Genomic DNA, 14,707 nt, shown 5'->3' with positions numbered 1-14,707 from the left:
TTGTTCATTGTCTTCTATCTTTAAAATTTTGAAAATACTAATAGTACTAAAATACTATTTTAAAGTCCAAGTCTGTTAATTCCATCATCTGTCATTTGTGAGTCTTTTTTCTAATTGGCTGAAGTTTCTCTTGGTTATTTGTCACATCTTCCAGCTTCTTCTCATGACCAGTAATTTTTGATTGGATGCTAAAATTGTGGACCTTATACATTTGAGTTTTTGGATTTTGTTGTCTTCAAAGAATGTTAAGATTTTGTTTTGGTGGACAGCCATTACTTGTCATAATCCTGACTCTTTGAAGGATTACTTAAGCTTTGTTAGGTCAGGTCTAGACTAGTCTTCACTTTAGGGCTAGTTTAGCTTGATTACTAAGGTGGTGTGACCCTTCTAGTGTCTCTTCTGAATGCCTTGAGTGTTCAATTAGGTTTCTACAGTTTGGCTGGTTGGAACTCAAACATTTCTCAGCTCTGCATAAGCTCTGGGAACTGTTCAGTTTACAGCTTCCTGGTAATTATTCCCTCTCTAGTAGCTGTTTTTTGCCTGGCCTTGTGGGATTTCACCTAATATATTAGGTGAAAGCCAAAGATTCATAGCACTCTTCCTCTGGAAAGCTTCCTCCACCCCTGTACTTGGCCTGCAAATTCTTCCTTTGTTCTCTGAACCCTGATATCTATCTCTTCAACTAAGCAAGACCACCATGTTTTAATTTGGTTACTCCTGCCTGAAAGGCAGTCTAAAAAGTGCCTCCAGGCAGAGGAAAGCAAGGACTAGTGTAAAGTTTACCTTATTTATGTCCCTTCCCTGAAGGATTACATTCCTGGTCTCCCTGTTGTCCAATGTCTGGAAACAGTTAAACTTATATTTAAACTTGCATATTTTATCCAGGTTTCTAGTTGTTTACAATAGAAGGAAAAGTCCCATACGTGAATGGCTTCATGACCAGAAGCCATTCCATTATATTTTAGGCAGTAAAAATAAAGGTTAAGTGCAAAGCTAGAATAGAAAAATGTAATGGACAAGCATCTCAAAATATTTTTTCTTAATAATCCTAAAAGGTTGGTATGAGCAGATAATAACATTTATAATTATAAACATAAACCCCATCCTATCTCACACTTACTGATACTGGCTCAAGCACAATGTTAGCTGCTAGAGATACGAAGTTGGATAAGACAAGGTCTCTTCTCCCCAAAAACCTTCTAGGCTATGAAAGATACACACAGATTTTTGTAAAAACTATAGTGAATTTTATTAATGTCATGCTTCACTCTCTTGAGGCTCTTTTTAGCAGCAGGTCCTTCTTTATATGAAAGACACAAAATATATAGTATCAAGAAGAGAAGTTTCAGAAGGAATCTACTCTTTGCAGTTGTACACCAGTACGACTGAAACCCAGAGAGCTCTCCTTCAAGGTGCAATCTTTCTTTTCCAATTTTTCATTGCTAGGAAGGGCAAAGGTTAGGGGAAAGTGGGTTTAGGGGATAAAACAGGATGGAGAAGAGTGAAGAAAGGTGGTAGGAAGTGGAGAGGTTGACAGTGAGAGCAGGATTTGAGAGCTGGCTAGATAACTCCCTTCACCCCATCCCTGCTGACCATGTGTTAAAAAAATCAATCAAGAAAAATACTAATTTCTCTTATGTCAACCAACAGTACAATGACATTTGTGTGCTATCAGGTAAGATGAGTAGGCATAATCAGAAATGGCGAGAGCCTGGAAGTATCAATTAACTGGCAAAGACTGAAAAATATGGAGGTTAGAGAACATTTTGAAATTTAAAAGGGAGAAGCTTAAAAAAACAAAACAAAAACACTGGAAGTCTAAGGGGAAAATGAACATAGATCAAAGAAGGATAAATGGAAAAATAAGTAAAAATTAGTATGTCATCGAAATATTAAAATGAATCAGACAAGTGAAAAAAAAATAGCCAAGTGTTGTTTAAATATCTATTTAAAGTAGATAGCACTTTAAAACAGAAGGCAAGGATTTTGGTACTGCCTTGGAAAAAAATGGTGAGTCAATGCTTTAGGACAGAAATTTAAAATGCTCTGTTGATTATGTTCTCTTTGAGGAAGCTGATCTTAGAATCACAGGCCTTACTAGATTGGAAATATACAGTTGAAAATAAATGTTCTAAAACAGAATACTATAGTGGGAAAAAATAATGGACCATTCTTCAATAAAAATATTTTGAACAATTAATCAGTTAATTACAGAATGGAGAAGGATTTTAATAAAGCAAAAAGAGGAATATCTTTTTGTTTGGGAAACCAAAGATAAAAATTTCAAGTTCAAGCTTAATTATACTATTAACTCAATTTTTTACACCAAAATTTAGTTATAATATACCAGAAGAAAATGTTCAAATTCAAAGAACTTCTTCCTAGTTATTTAGAAAACAGAACACAGGAGGTAAGTAAACAATGGAGACAGAAAATCTAGGTTTGTCATTAGCTATATGACCTTAGGCAAATGCTAGAGAAGTTCTTCCTCTATAAAACCTCTTCCAAAACACTGTTGTGATGATTAGGTAAGATAACATATTTGAAAGTGTTCTGTAATATAAACTATTTAAATACCTTGCTGATTCTGGATCCAAAATCAGGGCTTCTATTGCGTGAGATATCAGTAAACAGCTCTGCTGCTGTCTGCATTATGTTAAGGTTATACATGATAATAGAGAAATGTACTATAGACTTTATATTATTTGAATACTAAATAAGGCAAGATGAAAATTGTAAGGCCAGCAGGTCCGGGGAAGGGCCCAGGGAACCAGACGGAACCCCCGCCAAGGAGGCTGATGCAACCAACCAGTCTTCCCGCTCCCTGAGGGGCAGAACCAACGGCTCTGAGGCTGATGCAACCGACACCCAACATTGCCACAACATCCAAAAGATAACCAAAAAGGGGCTGCTTCACACAGCAAGTGCCTCCCCTGCGTCCACCCCTATACATTTTGTTCGCGCCCACACCCAGGCGCAACTTCTCTGGCCCCTTTCTCTCGGACAAGTGAACCTCACCCGGGAGCATTCCCAAATAAAGCTTGTTTAAGCTCTCCTCCGGTTTTGGTGCCGTTCCTTACAAAAATCATATTCTTAGTGAAGGTAACCACATGTTATTGACTCAAATAGTCTGTGGCTCTATTTTTTTCTTTTTAAGGGATATATGTTGTCTGTGATAGTTCCAGGAAGAGTACTTCAGAGGTTAATGTTGGAAGGAGGAGCCAAGCAACAGGCTCTGTGATTCAATCACAGAAACTTTTTTATCTATCTTGGATATAGGGGTTTCACTAATGAAAAGTTTAAAACAACCACCACAATAAGGGTCTGTAGAGCGGTTACCCTGGAGGTTCCTAGGCTGGGGCTCAAGGGATCTGTTAACTCTCCTGAAATGGTATGCAAATTTGGGGGGATATGTGCATATATGCATTTTTTTTAGGGGAGAGGGTCCATAGCATTCATCAGGTTTTCAATCACTAAACCAAAATGCCAGGAATTACTGATTTATAGGTCTGCAACTTAAAAGCAATTTATCTTTCTTCCTTTCAAAAAGGATCTGAAGCTGCTAATAAGAAAATACGGAGAACTTAAAGGGGGCTTAGGGAACATAAGTGATGACTGAAACGACTGAATACATCATTAATAAAGGTGATGGGAACTAGGGTTGTTAGCTGTGAATAAAAGATAGGTGAAGCAAGACAGAAAATGGTTCTCTGGTGGAAAAATATTTTGTGTTGTCCATTGTAGCTCAAGTGAGCACCAAGTATTCAACACTGCTTGGACCTGGGTTTTGGACGCTCTTCCCAGAGGTGGAAAAAGACCACCACTGAGTCACCACTTTTTAAAAAGCCTGGTTGAAGTAAAGAAGTTAAATTATACTGCTCATACTAGGTTTCAAAAGAGAAATTATTATTTATGGTAAATCTGTAGGCTTATCTAATGTATATGTATATTTTAGTTAAGCGTATCTGAAATATTTACTCTACATTTAAAAGAATACTTCCAAAGAACAAGAAATATTGGGCAAGTTTAGGATACAGTTCTACATTCCTCAAAGTTGCAGAATCAGCATCAAAAGATGCCTGATAAAGATCCCCATATCGGGAAGCAAGGCTTCGGAATTCTTCCATGGACAGTTTCATCTATAAAGAAGGAAAAATATCAATTATGATAAATAAACAAATATGCTTTCGTGCTGTATAAACAACACAAAAGTCAAAACATAAGAAAACAATCCTCAAACAATAAAAATGAAAAAATATTTTATATCAACTCATTTTCAATTCATTCATTTTTATAAACCCTATTAAAGAAAATTAACAAAGATGGCAAATGAAACTACAAATGTGTACAAGATTATAATTTACACATAATGTACAGAAACAAAAAACACTGCATTTTTAGCTTCTTCAAAGTTTCACTAAAATAAATATGGTTATAAACTTCCCAAAGTTTCTTTAAAATGTATGTCCTTTTTCTTTATATAAACATGTAGCAACTAGTGAGATATCATCAATCACTCTGTCATTTTAATAAGACTTCAGCCTGTTTTTTGCAAGACAGATGAGTTTAGAAGTATTTGATGTTGCCTCTGAGTCAAACCGCTGATTTTTAAGTTTCAGAATTTTTCATCTCACAACTAACCTCAAAAACCTCTAAAGTGTAAATAAAAACTGCACTGAAAATAAAGTTAAGACATACCTGATTGGAGATGCGACCACACCGCTGGAGGTCATTGCCTAAGGTCATGGCAATTGTTGTGGCAATTGCAGGTGGCGGGCTTGTCTTGAGGCTACTACAAGTACAGATGAGTTGAGAGAAGGCTTGGAGAAGGTCAATCCTGAGCTTTACAAATTCACACTGAAAACTTAAAGGATTCAGTGGTGTACTGGCAGCCTGGGGAATAAAAACAAGCTATATTTAATACAAGGTAAGCATAAAAGGAAGATGCTGAAGGACAAAGTATTTGTCAGAGTCTGCAAAAGAGCAGTAGTTCTAATGATGATGGATAAACACCTACATTATTAGGGGAGGATGTAATATTAGAAAGAAAAACTTATTGTCATTAGCATCAACTCTGAAAAACTATGTTCCATCAACACTCAGGTTCCTTACTTCTTACATTTGCAAAGACCCCACAAGACATGGGTTAACTAGACCGTCATCTGTAAGATATCATATGAGGGATGCTTCACAGACATTACCATTCCCCCCAAATTCCCTTATCACCTTCCTACCTTTCTAACCTGAAATTCACATGCTGGAATCATTAAACAGAATTTTTAAAAGTTGGAAGGGGGAGGGCTTCCCTGGTGGCGCAGTGGTTGAGAGTGTGCCTGCCGATGCAGGGGACATGGGTTCGTGCCCCGGTCCGGGAAGATCCCACATGCTGCGGAGTGGCTAGGCCCGTGAGCCATGGCCACTGAGCCTGCGTGTCTGGAGCCTGTGCTCTGCAACGGGAGCGGCCACAACAGTGAGAGGCCCCCGTACCGCAAAAAAAAAAAAAAAAAAAAAAAAAAAAAAGTTGGAAGGGGGAGAAAAGAAAGGTGAGGGCAGGAGAAATATATTGTTAGACCGTCACTGTTAAAAAAGTCTGTTGCTGGCGGAGGTGAGGCAAGAGCCAGCCAGACCACGTGGGGCCTTCAGACCACAGGCAAGGTTCCGGATTATATTTTAAATGCAGTGTTTGGCGCCCAGCCCCCTACTCTGTGCAGTCCCCCCCGCCCCGGTTTCTTCCCCGCGGATGCGTACGTGCGTCCCGAGTGCGGCGGCTGTGCCCAGAGACCCGCCTGACCCCGGGCGCCCTTAGCCCTGGTCCGGGCTCCAGCCACCGCAGCACGCTCGCCTCTGGTCTCGCGCTCTGCCCTCAGGCACCTGTCCCCCGGTGATCCACGCAAGGCCCCGTCGGCAGGTGAAGTGGCCTCCCTTAGAGTGACCCGGAAAGTGTGGTTCGTATTTCAAGGTGGACTTTCAAAGGCGGTGCTGCCTTGAACCCGCGGGCCCCACCGGTGGCCGAGCGCTCCAAGACGTTAAGGGAAGGGCAGGCCTTCCCTAGTGCAGAGGCACGGGTGTTGGCCGACTGTACATTTTTGCAGAAATCTTCCTCCTATGTGGGATCGCTGTCTGGAGAAGGGCTCCTGCTTTGCTCCGGGAAGAAGCTAACCCAGGACGGCAACACGTGTCTGGAAGGGCCATCTCCAGAAAAGAGGAAGAGCTGCAAGTGCTGTCAGTGATCCCCTCCAGGCACCCAGAGCCTTAACTGAAATACCGGATCGTTCCCTAGATTTTTGCTACATTAAACTATATTGTCCAGTTAAAAAAAAAAAAAAAGAGTACGAAACACCGTGGTAGAGGACAACGATTCCTGGCTCTCCCCTGACTGCACAGCCTTTGGACAACGTTGCCAGTGAAAGAGCTTTGTTCCAACCACCTGCCCCAGTGCAGCTGTGTCGATGGCACGAAGCTTCGTTCCGCAGCTCCTATTTCACAGCAGTCCCCTCTCCCTGGTCTCGTTGTGGGTCACACCATGATGGCTGCCCACCCCTCAGATGGACCACAGGTTCTGGAGTTGGCTGCTCCCGAGAAGAGCCGGGTGGCGACTTTTTTGAGCAGGACCAGAACAGACCTCCTCGGGTCACGCAGCTGCAAGTGGCACAGTGACCCAGCCGCTCGCTTGCAACCAGCGACTTTCCCAAACCAGCTGCTGCTTCAGCTTCGTGATCGGGCCAGTTTCTAAATTGGGTAACGGTCAAGAGGCATGGTCTGTGATGTCATGTATGTAAAAATCTGTTTCTCGTTGAAGTTACAAAAGTAATGACAACACGAGCTTTCGCAGGGCCAAGCTCTCTTTGTTCTGATCGCTGCCACCAGCGTAGGGGGTCCAGGGTGGTGGGTAGATGAAGCCCACCTCTGCCTGAAGCATCCAGCCAGGCTGTGCATCCACTTCCTGGTCTGAGAAACGGAACTAATAAGCAGAATACAACTTCTCTTTATTGTTTGCTACGAAGAGTGATCTGACTTAAACATTACTCGGAGGCCCCTGCTTATTTTACCAAGCACAACGTCCTCCACGTTCCTCCATGCCGTAGCAGGTGACAGGACTTCCTTCTCTTTTAAAGGTTGAATAATATTCCATAGTCTGGATAGACCACATCTTGTTCATCCATTCACCTTTCAGTGGACACTTGGGTTGTTTCCACCCCTTGGCTAGTGTGAGTAATGCTGCTCTGAACATGGATGTACAAATATCTGTTTGAGTTCCTGCTTTCAGTTCTTTTGGGTCTATACCCTCATGGGTGTGAGGCAGTATCAGTGATTTTTAAGACTCCTTTGCTTCCCAATTTCTTTAGCTGTCTTTCTCTCCCCTCCTACCTTATGAAATACTTAAGAGATTAAATGTATAAGATAAAGAAATTGCTAAAAATGAGGAATTGGGAAGTTTAGACTTACATCTCCTAGAGGGATTGGAATGAGTCCCTTTTTACCACCCCGAATTCTCCCAGCCAGTGCCTGCCCTGTCCCACTTCGCAGCTGGCTTTGGGTTCATGAAAACATATACAATATTAGAAATTAAGACTAAAAGATTGTTTTTAAAAGATTTTGATTCATTCATTTAAACTTACAATAAGAAACCGACTCCCTGTTACTCAACAGTAAATAACATTTTATGAAAAATCATTATTTTCAAAAAATGATTAGTGAGAACAAGGGACTTGTTTCATATTTTTGCAGATCTCTTTAATGTTTAGCTTGATAAAAGACAGCTGGATTCTCATAGCTGCTTCTGTGTTCAGCCTCTTGTAATATATCATTTTAGTTGATGTCTGTTAAGAAAATTTGATCTCACAGGGATGTGTAGCAGGAAAATGGAGAACATTTATATAGGTTCTCCACCATTCACTGAATTGTGCAGTTATTCCAAATGTTGACCCATTTCACTAGACAATATTAAAAATCACAGCTGTGTGGAATGTAAATTGGAGCAGCCAGTATGGAAAACAGTAAGGAGACTCCTCAAAAAATTAAGACTAGAACTACCATATATGATCCAGCTATTCCATATCTGAGTATTTATCCAAGGAATACAAAAACACTAATTTGAAAAGATAGATGCACCTCAATGTTCATGGCAGCATAATTTACGATAGCCAAGATATGAAAACAACCTAGGTATCCATCAACAGATGAATGGATAAAGATGGTGATATATATATGTACCATTGTGTCCCCGCGAAAAGGCAAGGACCGTCTTAGTATTATTAGAAAAGTAGTTTTTTTTAAAATATCAGTTATCTTTTAATTGAGGTGTAGTTGATTTGCACTGTTGTGTTAGTTGCAGGTGTACAGCAAAGTGATTCAGTTATACATATATATATTCTTTTTCAGATTTTTAAAAATTTACCGAAGTATAGTTGACTTACAAAAAAAATGCTAACTTAACAATAAATGGAGGCGTAATGAAATTAACTTTCTTCCCTGACATGACTCACTTAAAACATGCTGATGCCATTCTTAGATAGTATTTCACACTCTTCTTTTAGGAGGAGAGCCTGGTGTGTGACTTGAGGTTCTAGAATTAAGTTACAATATTATCCATCTGACCAAGTATTGACCTTAGTGTAGTTCTCTCTAGTTTTAAGTGTCAAATTATAGTTTTATTATTTGGTGGAATTCATATTTTACTCTAGGAAATAGTTTGCCACTTCCTGTATCCTTTATAAGAACATACACTTGCTCTAGTATCCCTCTCAAATTGCAAAGTTACACCTATATAAAATTATACAAGCTAGAGGTAATAACTATAATCGATATATTGAATTCTGTGGTTTTCAAACTTTTGGGATGTTTTGTTCTAATCATGAAACAGCACAGATTAGGGATATTAAAGAGACTATTTCAATTGTTTTTAATTTCTTGGAGGTTTGATTTGCTCTTATAGGAAGATAAGTTCCCCCTTCCTCTGCCCCTTAAGCTGCTACTTGCTGTTTTTTATTTACTGCTTATCAATAACTTTAGAAGGGTCAGGGATACAAGTGGGTATATATGATATATATACAGTTATATACAGTGTAGACCATCTTACCAGACAAAAAATCATTTGCAATATTGTCCTAACATGCATTATAAAACTGAAAGCAAAGCAAGATGTAGTTATAATGAAAAAGATTTACTGCTACTCTGAAGTTATTTCTGACTAACAAGAAATATTTGATGATATAAGATGGTAACTTTGAAAGTGACTGTGCATCTTACATCGTGTTATACTGAGGAAAACAATGTTAGATATAGTATGCATGTTCAAAAAGAACACAGAAAAGATAAACTTGTGATAAAGGTCAATCAAAGACTTTAAAAAGGTAATATCGTCCATGAGAGACAGAAAACATATAAAAATAAAATTTAGACTATAGTGCTATGAACAATGCCAATGAGAAATAAAAGGGATATTATTTACTCTTCTTTACATGGGGGCTAAAGCTTAAAACGGAAATGGGTTCTAAGGTCAGCAGGTAAAGCAAAAATTGTATACAGTCAAAATTATCCCTGAAAATTCCTCAAGAAGGAACTACTTCCAGTAAATTTAACATAGGTGAAGGAACAGCAAACTCAGAGCCCCGGGGTACAAGCTAATTGAGAAGAACTGTCCCCACTATTTAAACTGCTATTTTGTGTCCCCATTATTTAAATAGCTATTTTCCCTCATTCTTGTTCTTTCTTTCTTTTTTTTAAAAGTCTAAACATACAGAGGTAAATCTGTGTTAAACACACATATAATGCTACTTCACTGAATTTCTGACTTGTGGTACATATTCTGTTTTCTATATGGAGCAGCTAAAAAAACCCAATGTGGCTGAAAGGAAAGCTACTTAATAAACTCAGTTAAAAATATTTATATATATTGTGGTAAAGAACATGTGACAACCAAGAGTGAACCACAGTGCAAACAATGGACCTTAAGCCCCTAGTAACCACCACCCTACTTTCTGTTTTTATGAATCTGACCACTTTCATTTAAGTGGAATCATATAATATTTGTCTTCTTGTAATTGGATTATTTCACTTAATACAAGCTCAGTTTTTGAAAGAATAAGCCAAGCTTAAAGCAATAGTAGACTAAACTGTTTAAAACCAGACCTCCTGCTAAGAACAAATGGAAAACTGAGTTAAATATTATGAACATCTATCTAAAAGCACTGAAGAGCTACTAAGGCAACAAGGAGCCAAAATCATGGAGAGATGGGCAATCCAAGAAGATAAAACTGACATCTGGTGATTACTTGCTAATTTGAAAGCTGCTCCTGGGAGTCTGAGAAGCTGAGCAGAGCTTTCAGCAGTCTCATAAGACTAAGAGGGCTGTGGAAAACACTTCAGGCTTTTGGCTGTAACTTCAAAGGGCTACACCCTAGGAGTTAGGAGAACCAAAAATATACTGGCTCTTCCAAGGACTGAAGCTTAGCTCTGAATCAGTTCAATCCTTGGCTGGATTAGGGTAATCTGCCCTTAGCCTAACTGCCTGCCAAAAGCAAGGATGATATAATCATTGTAATTTTTCACACACACTGTCCAAAACTAACTAAAAAAATAACTGAGTATACAACAAAGACAAAATTCCTCAAACCAAAAGGGGGATAAAAGGTCAAAGACACAAACCACAACAGATCCAGATAACAGACTATCATATATGAATTTCAAGGTAACTACAATCAATATGTTAAAGAACTTAAATGACAAGATAGAGAGTCCTGGAGAAGAACTACAGAATATAAAATAACCAAATGGAAATTCTGGAACTGGAAAAACACAATAAATGAAATTAAGAACTTAATGAATGAGTCTGACATGCTGATTAGACACAATGTAAGTGAGAATTATGGAAATGGAAGATAGGTCAGAAGAAAATATTTAGAGTTAAGTATGGAGAGATAAAAAGGTGGAAAATGAAGAAGAGAATATAAGAGATATATGAGTCATGGTAAAAAGAATTAACATGGGTGCACTACGTCCCAAATGAGGAAGAAAGGGACAGAAGCATTGGCTGAAGAGATAATGGCCAAATGTTCCATAACTGATCAAAGTCATCAAGCCTTATATCCCAGAAGTACTATGAACCCCAAAAGGCATTTATACTGATAGTAGTATAAACTGGAAACCACCATAGGCAACTTTTTGGTAGTATTTATTAGAGCTGAACTTAGTATATCTATGACACAGCACTACCATCCAGAAGATAGGCACACCTATATCAAAAGATGTGCGTAAGAAAGTTCAAAGTCAAATTATTCTAAATAGCCCCAACCTGGAAATAACTCAAATGTTTCTCAAAAATAAAATGGATAAACAGATTGTTATAACAGTTATCCAAAAGAATGTCACAATGAAATGAAAATGAACAAACTACTGCAATATGCAACAAAAAGCATGAATGCATCACACGAATATAAAGCTGAGCAGAGAAGCTAGAATCAAAAGCATAATACTGCATGAGTCCTTAAATAATAATGAAAAACAAGGCAAGACTAATCTATAGCTTTAGAAATCAAAAGTGCCTTCTACAGAGAAAGGTAAAGGTAGTGACTTGAAGGGAAAACATTTCTTAAAGTGATAAAAAGCCACAAATCAGAAGATAATATTTGCAACTCATATAACCTACAAAAGATTGGTATCTAGAACATCCAAAATAAAAAGGCAACCTAATGAATGGGAGAAAATATTTGCAAATCATGTATCTAGTAAGGGGTTAATACCTAAAATACATTTAAAAACTCATACAAGTCAATAGTAAAATAACAACAACAAATAATCCAATTAAAAAATGGGCAGAGATTTGAATAGGCATTTTTCCAAAGACATACAGATGGCCTATAGGCTCAACATCACTAATCATCAGGGAAATGCAAATCAAAACCACAAGCGCAAAATTCAACTCACACCTGTTATAATGGCTATTATCCAAAAAGCAAGAAATAACAAGTGTTGGCAAGGATGTGGAAAAAAGGGAATCCTGGTGCACTGCTGGTAGAAATGTAAACTGGTGCAGCCACTATGGATAACAGTATGAAAGTCCCTCAAAAATTAAAAACAGAACTACCATATGGTTCTGCAATTCCACTTCTGGGTATTTATCTGAAGAAAACAATAATACTAACTCAAGAAGATATCTGCACCTCCATATTCACTGCAGCACTATTTACAATAGCCAAGATATGGAAACAATCTAAATGTCCACTGATATATAAATAAAGAAAATGTGGTATATATACACAAAATGGAGTATTATTCAGCCATAAAAAAGAATAAAATCTTGCCATCTGTAACAACACAAATGGATCTAGACGGTATTATGCTAAGTGAAATAAGTCAGACAGAGAAAGACAATTACCGAATGATCTCACTTATATGTGGAATCTAAAAACAAAAACCAAGCTCATAGATACAGAGAACAGATAGATGGTTGCCAGAGGTGGGGGTAGGGAAGTGCATGAAATGGGTGAACGGGGTCAAAAAGTACAGCTATAAAATAAATGAGTTATGGGGATGTAATGCACAGCATGGTGACTATATTGTGAGGGAGAGGCAAAGATAGCAGAGTAGAAGGACCCTGAGCTCATCTTCCACAGGCACATCAAAATTACAGCTATTTACAGAGCAAATACCAATGAAAGTGACCCGAAGACTAGCAGAAAAGAACTTCTACAGCTAGAGATGTAAAGAAGGAACCACAGAGAGATGGGTAGGAGGGGTGGGTATAGTCAAGATCCATACCCCAGGTTGGTGACCAACAAATGGGAGGCTAATTACAAACTGCAGAGGTTCTCCTCAAAAAGCAAGGGCTTTGAGTCCCAGCCGGGACTGGGCTTCCCAGCCGGGAGCCCCTAGAATGCTTGGCTTTGAAGGCCAGCAGGGCTTATTTTGGGGTGAGCCAGAGGACTGTGGGAAATAGAGACTCCACTCTCAAAAGGCATACACAAAAGAAATCATAGAAGGAAAAGATCAGAGCAGAAATAAATGAAATAGAGAGTAAAAAAACAATGGAAAAGATCAATGAAACTAATGATTGGTTCTCTGAAAATATAAACAAAATTGACAAACCTTTCACCAGACTCATCAAGAAAAAAAGGAAAGGCCCAAATCAATAAAATAAGAAATGAAAAAGAAGTTACAACCCACACCATAGAAATATAAAGGATCATAAGATATTCCTATGAACAATTATACAACAATAAAAGGGACAACCTAGAAGAAATGGACAAATTCCTAGAAATGTACAATTGCCCAAGACTGAATCAGGAAGAAACAGAAAATAAGAACAGACCAATTACCAGTAATGCAACTGAATGGGTAATTTAAAAAACTGCTGACAAACAGAAGTCCAGCACCAGATAACTTCACAGGTGAATTTTACCAAACATTTTGAAGAGAATTAACACCAATCCTTCTCAAATTATTCCAAACTGCAGAGGAAGGAATGCTTCTGAATTCATTCTATGAGGCTGGCACCACCTGATACCAAAACCAGACAAAGATACCACAAAAAAAGAAAATTACAGGCCAATACCACTGATGAACACAGATGCAAAAATCCTCAATAAAATATCAGCAAACTGAACCCAACAATACATTAAGAGGATCATACACCATGATCAGGTGAGGTTTATGCCAGGGACGCAAGAATGGTTCAAAAATCAATGTTATACACCATATTAACAAACTGAAGAATAAAAACCATATGATCATCTCAACAAATCCAGAAAAGGCTTTTTGACATAATTCAACATCCATTTATGATAAAAAACTCTCCACAAAGTGGGTATAGAGGGAATATACCTAAGCATAATAAAGGTCATATATGACAAGCCCACAGCTTGTTTTCCACTCAATGGTGGAAAGCTGAAAGCATTTCCTCTAAGATCAGGAACAAGACAAGGATGCCCACTCTCACCACTTTTATCCAATATAGTATTAGAAGTCCTAGCCACAGCAATCAGGCAAGAAAAAGAAGTAAAAGGAATCCAAATTGGAGAGGAAGAAGTAAAAATGTCCCTGTTTGCCGATGATACAATATTATATATAGAAAATCCTAAAGACACTACCAAAAAACTACAGGAACTCATCAATGAATTCAATAAAGTTGCAGGATACAAGATTAATACACAGAAATCTGTTCTGTTTCTATACACTAAAAAACAAACTATCAGAAAAAGAAATTAAGAAAACAATACCATTTATAATCGCATCAAAAAGAATTTAAAATACCTGGGAATAAATCTAAGGAGGGAAAAGACCTGTACTCAGAAAACTGTAAGACATTAATAAAGGAAACTGAAGATGACACCAAAAACTGCAAAGATATGCTATGCTCATAGCTTGGAAGAATTAATATTGTTAAAATGCCTATACTACCCAAGGCAATCTACAAATTCAATGCAATCCCTATCAAAATATCAAATGGCAGTTTTCACAGAACTAGAACACATAATTCTAAAATTCATATGGAAACCTTACAGGACCTCAAATAGCCAAAACAATCTTGAGAAAGAAGAACAAAGGTGGACGTATCACACTCCCTGATTTAAAACTCTACTACAAAACTACAGTAATCAAAACGGTATGGTTTTGGCACAAAAACAGACACAGATGAATGGAACAAAATAGAGAGCCTTGAAATAAACCCACACGTATATGGTCAATTAATCTACAACAAAGGGGGCAA

At 38.1% G+C, this 14,707-nt stretch overlaps 1 protein-coding gene across 3 annotated transcripts in view; it reads right to left on the bottom strand.

Moving 5' to 3' along the window:
- The window catches only part of INTS7 (integrator complex subunit 7), a 92,390-nt gene that overhangs the window by 19,442 nt on the left and 58,241 nt on the right, over positions 1 to 14,707 (bottom strand). For all 3 annotated transcript variants that reach the window (XM_067729026.1, XM_067729028.1, XM_067729027.1), the window contains 3 exons: positions 4,699 to 4,893; positions 4,036 to 4,139; positions 2,578 to 2,646 (listed from right to left, as the gene is read on the bottom strand). In XM_067729026.1, coding sequence (XP_067585127.1) covers positions 2,578 to 2,646; positions 4,036 to 4,139; positions 4,699 to 4,893 — 368 coding nt within the window. The remainder of the gene's footprint in view (positions 1 to 2,577; positions 2,647 to 4,035; positions 4,140 to 4,698; positions 4,894 to 14,707) is intronic.

The sequence above is a fragment of the Pseudorca crassidens genome, chromosome 2, assembly GCF_039906515.1.
Source record: "Pseudorca crassidens isolate mPseCra1 chromosome 2, mPseCra1.hap1, whole genome shotgun sequence".
Lineage (NCBI taxonomy): Eukaryota > Metazoa > Chordata > Mammalia > Artiodactyla > Delphinidae > Pseudorca > Pseudorca crassidens.
This window is presented reverse-complemented; position numbering and strand designations above follow the sequence as displayed.